Source organism: Zootoca vivipara, chromosome 5 (genome assembly GCF_963506605.1).
Source record: "Zootoca vivipara chromosome 5, rZooViv1.1, whole genome shotgun sequence".
Lineage (NCBI taxonomy): Eukaryota > Metazoa > Chordata > Lepidosauria > Squamata > Lacertidae > Zootoca > Zootoca vivipara.
In genome coordinates this window covers 87946866-87955706 of record NC_083280.1, presented here as the reverse complement: position 1 = coordinate 87955706, position 8841 = coordinate 87946866, and the positions used below count along the sequence as shown (strand labels likewise).

At 43.9% G+C, this 8841-nt stretch overlaps 1 protein-coding gene across 40 annotated transcripts in view; it reads right to left on the bottom strand.

The window, feature by feature from the left end:
• The window catches only part of SORBS1 (sorbin and SH3 domain containing 1), a 171910-nt gene continuing 163069 nt past the window's right edge, over nucleotides 1–8841 (bottom strand). For 31 of the 40 annotated variants that reach the window (XM_060275087.1, XM_060275086.1, XM_060275095.1 and 28 more), the window contains 4 exons: nucleotides 8777–8836; nucleotides 5950–6140; nucleotides 4925–5037; nucleotides 1–2739 (listed from right to left, as the gene is read on the bottom strand). In XM_060275087.1, the coding sequence (XP_060131070.1) occupies nucleotides 2672–2739; nucleotides 4925–5037; nucleotides 5950–6140; nucleotides 8777–8836 (432 nt within the window). In that variant the 3' untranslated portion in view covers nucleotides 1–2671. Of the gene's footprint in view, nucleotides 2740–4924; nucleotides 5038–5949; nucleotides 6141–8776; nucleotides 8837–8841 lie in introns of those variants that run through there. The other 9 variants (XM_035137361.2, XM_035137363.2, XM_035137369.2 and 6 more) reach the window with 6 other exon arrangements.

The window sequence follows — 8841 nt, the reverse complement described above, 5'->3', positions numbered from 1 at the left end:
TTTTAATTCAATCTTTCCATTTATTGTCAAATAATAATCCACTGCAATGAGGAAACAAAACGCAAAAAGTGACTTCTTGATGGGTGAGCATGGAACACGCATGTGTGTATTAAAACTAAAAATGGCATCGAGATGGTTACATACGGCCAATATGGTTAAGCTAATAATTTGCACCTATCCAATCCTTTTTCCATTTTAATGCCACGTCTAAAACGCTGCTTCAGATAAAAATGCAAATAAAAAAGCATTAGAAACCCATTAAAATACGTTAGGGAAGCCATTCTCTGGGACCCTTTCCTGTGCAGGTTTGCAAGAGCTGCAGGAGACTGTAAATCATTTCAGTGGGACTCAAGCGGTAACAATCCTTAATTATGAAAACGTCAGCTCTCCAAATGAATGGAAGCAGCATTTTGTGGCTTAGTTGTAATTGAGCTATAATTTTGCTAACCCCTCATATTTAATGTGATCCGTACATGGAATAATTATTACTTAATATAAATAAAAGTGGAAAAGTCTTCTTTACTGCCCTTTTTAAAAAGCTTTCAATGAATTTAATTTTCTTCAATATAAGTTATTTGTAAGTCTATACAAAGGCAAATATACATATATACAATCATAATATGAAAGCACTTCATTTGACTTTTTTTGGCTGATCTTGTGGGGGTGGGGGTGGGGAAGAGTCAGCAAAAGAGAAATCCTGCTATTTTGGAGCATGGCTATTAATACAACGAACTGCAAACATGCTGACCTCAGTGAGTTAGTTGCTGTTACTATGAATAAACTGTATAAAAGCACCAGCAGAAAAATAGGACTTTTATATTTAATAAATACAGCTTATGACAAAATCGCAATCTAAATCTTTGCTAGTTGTACTTGTCCATGGCCCCTTTTTCTTTTTAAACAAAATGACTATGGGAAAAAAAACAGGTTCATTTTGCATGGAAGTGCAAAGTTTGGGAAATTGGCACTGGAATTCTATGCATGCTTACTCAGAATTAAATTCCACTGAACACAATGGGGCTTTACTCCCTGGTAAGTGTGCAAAGGATTGCAGTCAGAGAAATGTCAATTCAAGGAGACCCAAAACAAAGTGGCTTTGGAAATCCAGAAATGCAGGTTGCTTGTACTTTTCTGTGTTTCTTTTCAAAAAGACAGGCAGAAAAATCCCATTTGCCACCAATTCTAAAAAGGCACATCCAGGAATATATTTTGCCAGAATATATCCCACAACTGAGAAGGATGCCTTGATAGAGTCTGGCTGCTTGCTATATTATTTGGTGCTAAGCCAGACATGTAAGAAGCAAGTGCAAAAAGAGAAAAGGTAGAGAGTTGTGAATGAATGGATCACTTTTTCTTACCATACCAATCGTCTGGTCTGCCACATGGGCTGGTAGGAGTCCACTTAGGAAATCAAGGGACTAATACCCGGAATCACTGCATTTGACATCCAAATAAATCCTCCGGCAGGAGCTATTCCAGTTAAGAGGACAGGGAAGCATTAGTGGCAACAGTTATGCTTTAAAATGCACACAATTGGTGTGGGGTTTTTTTTTAAAATGCAGTGTTCATCCAAAGCACACACAAAAAGTATGCACTAAATTCTCACAAAGGCACAAACCACTGGAAATGGCATTCAGCACAAACTGCCGCTGGGAGAAATGTAGCTTTAGGAAGCTTGTGCAGATAGCATTCTGAGTAGATACGGCCCAGAACATGCAGTGGGCAGAACTTTAGGATATGTGTGGAAAAGCTGGGTCAAAATGCCTAGAACGTGGCTGGATAATGTCAAGCAGAACAGAATACAACGTTTTATCTGCCGGTAACGCCAAATCTTAATGACCAATCAAAGATCCGGGCTCAATTCTTTTCGTCTGCCTCAAGGCACAGTGTCAAGACCGCCGCCTTACCTGCTGTTTTAGTTAAGTGCAGTAAAAGTAGGTTTCTTACGGCCAACTGACCAGTAAAACAAAATAGAAGATTGCAGCCTCAATAAAATGGGGAATAGGAAACACAGAAAAGCCTGCTTAAATCTTGTGTAGTGAATTAAAAAGATAACGGGAGGGTGATCTTGGCAATGTGCCCTTCTATATAAAACGGGTCTCCGTAAATTCCTTGCCCCCTCATCATATGCGTTAAGGTGCACATTCCAAAGGAAGGGAACGAGCTGCACGACGTTTTAGCAGGATGAGACACCAACTTCACCCTCTGCCAGCCGGACTGCAGTCACAAGAGTCTGCAACCAAAAAGCATTCACTGTTCTCGTGTTCTCTTCCCCTCCCCACCCTGCTCACATTATTTCACACTTCCATCTCATTGCTTTCCCCCCCCGTTTCACACCGCGGAGAGTGAATACCCAATACTGAACGAAAGCGAAGTCTTATATTGCCGCCCCTGAAGGATAAACGCAGACACAAAGGCAGCAGTGTAAGCGGCTCGGCACTTTGCTCTGGTCAATCTTCAAAGGAGGCAAGGGCTTCGAGTCAGTCCAACACTTTACCACATTCACATCCAGCGTCTCCTCGCTTGTCGGCTACATTCATGAAATAAGTCTTTTCTGAACATTTTTTTCTTACAGTTTCAAACCCAGCTCCTTCTCTTTGTCCGTCCGTCCGTCCGTCTGTCTGTCTGTCTCTCTCTCCTGGTGAAATCACCAACGGGCTAGCAATGGCTTTTATGAAGATACAAGTTTCACGTAGTTGCCTGGGAAAGTACCAAACTGTTGTGTTCTCCGGGAGGTGCCTGTTGAGAAATAAAACAAGAACAAATATGATATGATAGCCATGTTCAAATATATGAAAGGATGTCATATGGAGGAGGGAGAAAGGTTGCTTTCTGCTGCTCCAGAGAAGCGGACACGGAGCAATGGATTCTAACTACAAGAAAGAAGATCCCACCTAAACATTAGGAAGAACTTCCTGACAGTAAGAGCTGTTCGGCAGTGGAATTTGCTACCAAGGAGTGTGGTGGAGTCTCCTTCTCTGGAGGTCTTTAAGCAGAGGCTTGACAGGCATATGTCGGGAATGCTTTGATGGTGTTTCCTGCTTGGCAGGGGGTTGGACTGGATGGCCCTTGTGGTCTCTTCCAACTCTATGATTCTATGAAATGTGGGCGTGACAGCCCCAAAAGCAGGCTGGTGATGATGGCTTTTCCATCTTCGTTTTGCTATCGCTGTGTAGCAGGATAACACGCAACTTGATCCCGTGAAAGGATCCTCCACTTATTTGGTTAGTGCACGGGGTTTAATCCCTGGTAAGTCCAGGTAAGGCTGAAACCCTGCCTAAATATGTGGACCAATGGCCTGTTCCTGTGTCTTCCAAGAAGGCTGAAACACATGCTGCCCTATGGGATAGATATCTGATCTGATCTGATTCCCCTTCTCCTTGGAAGTCCACCCCAGAAAAGCTCCCTCTTTTCCTTCAAATTTCACCCCAAAATCAATATTTTTCAGCAGAGCCTGGCTTAATCCTAGCTGAAATAAAAGATCATGTACCGATAACTCTACATCTTTTGTTTCCCTTGCTTCTCCACCCTTTTGTCTTCTGCTACATCAAAATTCGGTTTGTAAGATACGTTTTTTAATATCGCTCAAAAGCACCGTGCATGCTAATCGCTCCAATTTGAGATGATTAGCTGGAGGGAGGCCCTGTTTCGAAATAAAAGTATTGGTCTCAAGTCAGTGAGTGGGTGTCAGTCTAGCAATGTTTGAAGAACAGTGAAGGAAGAGCTGGAAACTGGAGCCAAGAGGGGAGGACCTTTGGCTTGTGAATGCACAGCACCAGATTCAAGGGCTTGGGGCTTGAGCTGAAAAGACTATAATGGTCTGGAAGAGGGTTTTTTGACCTATTGGTATTGAACGGGTCTTTACGATCTATTGCCTGAGTGATTAGCTTATCAAGAACTACAATAAAAGTAAAATAATGGTCTTCTCCAAAAGGATTTCAGTTTATAAATTGTTTTTGGATGCGCATGTGAATAATAATTGCTTTATTAGACAACAGTTGGCTCAATTAAACAGCCTCTTGCAACAGTTGACGGCTTTAGAGCAGTCTACGTATGCTGTAATTGTCTGGAATTCCAATGGGGGTCAACAGTAAATTTAGTGTTTTGGAAAGGGTCTAAGGTAAGGTGATGAGAAATCTATTTGGGTTACCAAAATGCATGGCCAATGGTGTTCTATGTTTGGAGGTCAGTTTACCAATGGCTGAAAACTCAGAGTGAATATCCTCTCTAAACTACTAGCTATATTTATTTTGTGTACATCCACAAACCCTGTTACAAATCAGCATGCGTGTTCTGTCTTGAACACCTAGCAATCAAAATTGGTTACTGTTGAGCCTTTCTAAGGAATTAATGGCTATTTTGAGGCATTCTACAGTTGAAACATGCTTGAGGAAAATTAGTTTATATCTAGACATAACCAGGAAATGTTGTTCTCCCTCTATACATGCTGGGAAGGAAGGGAAAGGATCATGTTTACTAAATGTGGTGGCTCAGGTATGCCTTTCCGCTTAATGAGATTTAATGCTATACAGTTGTTTAACTGGTGGATCATATGGCAGAATTTCTTGCTGCAGAACATTAGTGTGTGTTGGGGTCTGAGGAAGTAGAAACTGATTCATGGATCTTCCATGTGCTGTTTCTACAGTAGCTTGTGCGAAACATATATAGGCCTGCTGCTTGAATCTTGCCCAGGAAAGGTTTTGGGTTGTCAAGGCAATTTTCTATTGCTAAAATGGATAGCAAACTCACAGCAGAATATACGCAATCACTCCGAGTCAAGCAAATTATCGGAATTATAGCGTGTACTCTGGCTAACTGTAGACTTTGTGTAAATGGGTCTGTGAATCAAATGGATGAAATTAATTAAATAATGTTCCCGTTAACGTTTTTAAAAACGAATTGAAATGACAGGTGTCATGCTCACCAACAAACCAGCCGTCATCACACTTCTCCATGACATCTATGATATCTCCATCTCTCAACTCCAGCTCATCTTCATTCTGCGGTACATAGCTGTACAGTGCTTGGTAGCTAAGCCTGAAAATGCACAGAAACAGTGGATTGGGGGGGGGGGTAGAATTAAGGGAAGAGATTGTCAGCCACTACTAACAATATCCCTCTTGTAACTAACTTTCTTCAAATACAGATCTGATGATGATGATTCAAATTTGTATACAACCCCATACCCACAGGTCTCAGGGCAGTTACAAGATAAAATCAGAAAACGCATAATAAAACAAAAAACAACAACAACACCACCAAATAATCCCCCCTCCCCAAAACATTCTAAAAGGGCATTGGATGTCTTTAAGGCCTGGTTAAAGAGGAACCTTTTTGCCTGGTGCCTAAAGGTGTATAATGAAGGTGCCAGGCGAAGCTCCCGGGGGAGAGCATTCCACAAACACAGGAGATCGGCAGTGATAGGAGTCTAAATTTCCTCTGCCCCCGCTCAACTTTATCCAACAATATTATTTTCTGACCATCAGCTCCCTCATACCCTATTCTGCACCACAGCCAGCCCCTTAATAAATATTGAAACCACGGGACCAGATCAGGTGGCAAGGAGTGGCACGGAGGACTTCATCCAGTGGCCCTGTGGCAGTCTTGAAGTATCTACAGGACCTCACGGGGGAGATTATGAGTTGCCACTGCCCTTCTGAAGTCTTTCAACTAGCAGGAAGTTCCAGAGGTCCACACCAAGGTTCCACACATCCATCTCCAGACCTCTGATCCATGATCTTTTAAAAAATGGAGACGGGTCTGGTAGTATCAATAGATCTGGTAGGATCTCAGCCAAGACCACAAGACCAAAATACTGGTGGTCCCTTGTGCTAAATAAGAAAAGCCATCAAACTAAAAAATTGTGCTGTGTCTCCTGCACTCCATCCATCAAATGCACGGCAGCTGCTGAAATGAGGGGCGAATGTGTCCCCTTTCAGACCAACTTACATATCTTGTGGCGCGTGGTTCCGGTCGAGGCTTGTTCCCAGCGGCAGGACTTGCGGTTGCTGAGAAATGATGAAAGATGATTTATTGTCACTATGGGGCCCCTTGTGGCAAGAGACAAGAGGCTGAGAAATTGTGCTGCAGTAATGAACGGACTTTTCCGCAATGTGTAAGATCTCATTGCAAACGGTTTCCTGGGCGGTAGAGACGGCGCAGGGTTGACATCCACGGAGGGGGGGGGAACACGTCAGAGGACAGTGAACAGGGAAAAGTGGGGAGGAGAGGGGGGTGATAGTAAGAGATGGGGAAATCCAGTTGCAGCAATCCAGTAAGACAATACAGTGGTAGATCCAGCCAGTGAAGTGTAGAGGAATCCAGGTTGCAAGCATGGAAAAACAGAGGCAAGATACAGAAGAGTTTGCTGTTTAGTTTTGGATATATATATATATATATATATATACGTATTTGTAACAAAGCAGTAGCAGCAAAAGATACTGGAATTAGCAAGGACCTCAAATTCACATCTTCCAGCTCTGAGTGCGTCATTTCAAAACACATCACATGCATGCAACCGAAGCTCCCCCCCCCAATGCTACAGATATTTAATGCCTGAGTTTCCTTCGCCTACAGTAGCCTTTGTTTCAGAAACTTTCAGCTGCTGTTCCAATGGCCTAACTGCGCACCAAAACTCCCCCTAGAAGCCAGGTGTTTGCGATGGCACCTGGTTCAGCTTGCCCTGCACCAGAGCCTCCATCTCGTGTACTTGGGACAGTGGTTGCGAAAGAATTAGGGGTGAGAGTCAAAAAAATTATCATTGTTCACTGTTGGCATAACCAAACCCACCCACCCGCTCTGGCATATGGGGCTCCTTTCCCCCCAAAATACTGGCACGTCTAGACTATGATGTCAAGAAGCAGGTAACAGATGCTTTATGAGTGCAGCAATGCACCAAAATGTTGCAGGCTGAGATACTTCTGGTTCAGGGATATGGTCACTCTGCTACATTTCTTCTCCCTCTGGTTTTTGCTCTCTCCTCCCACAAGTCAGGCCTCATTTTGGGTCAAGTGACTAAGTTCAGCCGTCACTGGCCTGGGGCTTGTTCCATGCCCTCCAACATTTCTCCAATATAAATAAGACTACGTCCCCCGGCTTCTGTAAATCCAGGACTGTCTCTGGAAAATAGGGACACTTGGAGGGTCTTCTGATTTCCTCCTTCCATTATTGTGTTTGTTTTGAATGAGGACATAGTTCTTCTCAATCCCTACATCCCTACTATATAACAGTCTTTGGACTTCTACCCCCAGAAACTCAACGCTTCTAAACTTCTAAACTAAATAGCTTCTCAGGGTGAATTAGGAAATGACCTGTCCAGAAAATGAGATGGTTTACTCAACCTCATGTCAACATCTGTGTATCTCTACTTTTTCACTTTTCAGCCATTCCATTCCCTCTCCCAGCTGGTTCTCGCAACCCACCCTATCTCAGTCAGACAATATTTCATGCCACTGAGTTCCTATGAAGATGGGTTAGGGGGCATTTTCTCCCTTTAGGGTTCCTTTCTAAACATTTTTTAAAAAAAGCATTTTTAAAGCATCTGCAAACCTCAGGATTACTCCGAGTCTGCTGATACTTCTTGTGTACGGTATTGTTTTGCTTACACCTCCAAAATAATAATAATAATAATTTATTATTTATACCCTGCCCATCTGGCTGGGTTTCCCCAGCCACTCTGGGCGGCTTCCAACCGAGTATTAAAAAAACAATACAGCATCAAACATTAAAAACTTCCCTAAACAGGGCCGGCTTCAGTTGTCTTTTAAAAGTAAATCAGTTGCTTATTGCCTTGACATCTTCTAGGAGGGCGTTCCACAGGACAGGCGCCACCACTGAGAAGGCCCTCTGCCTGGTTCCCTGTAACCTCACTTCTCGCAGCGAGGGAACCGCCAGAAGGCCCTCGGCGCTGGACCTCAGTGTCCGGGCTGGACAATGGGGGTGGAGACACTCCTTCAGGTATACAGGACCAAAGCTGTTTATGGCTTTAAAAGTCAGCACCAACACTTTGAATTGTGCTTGGAAACGTATTGGGAGCCAATGAAGATCTTTCGGGACCGGTGTTATATGGTCTTGGCGGCCACTCCCAGTCACCAGTATAGCTGCCGCATTCTGGATTAGTTGTAGTTTCCGAGTCACCTTCAAAGGTAGCCCCACGTAGAGCACATTGCAGTAATCCAAGCGGGAGATAACTAGAGCATGCACCACTCTGGCAAGACAGTCTGTGGGCAGGTAGGGTCTCAGCCTGCGTACCAGATGGGGCTGGTAGACAGCTGCCCTGGACACCTACCAGGCCCCGATGACGAAGGTGGTTCCAATAGATTGTGAACCACCTGAAAGAGTCTCCTGCTGCTGTTTTTGCAGATGCAATAAAGGCGGCGAAGAAGGTCTTCTTCGCCATCCCCACCTGGTAGGCTCGACACTGAACTCTAACCAGTGTCCGGTCCGATTCTGAGTGGGTTTTCCGCCACCGGCGCTCTAGCCGTCTCAGCGATTGTTTCATCATCCTCAGCTCTGGGGGAAACCACAGGGCTGTCCGGGCTCCATGCAACCGGAGAGGACGCTTTGGAACCAGACAGTCAATAGCCCTGGTTAACTTCGTATTCCAATGGGTCACCAGGGAATCAGCTGAAAGGCCATCAACATGGGATAAAACATCCCCTACCACTCTCTGGAAACCATTTGGATCCATTTAGTATGAAATGGAAATAAGAGAGAATGGCGCTGCATGAACAATGCTAAAATGGAGGCTGCAGATATGAATCTCAGGCGATCTTACCACATAGCTCTTTTCAGATTCTGTGAGATCTGGTCCTGGCCTCAATGAATGATGAGAAGGCTGTG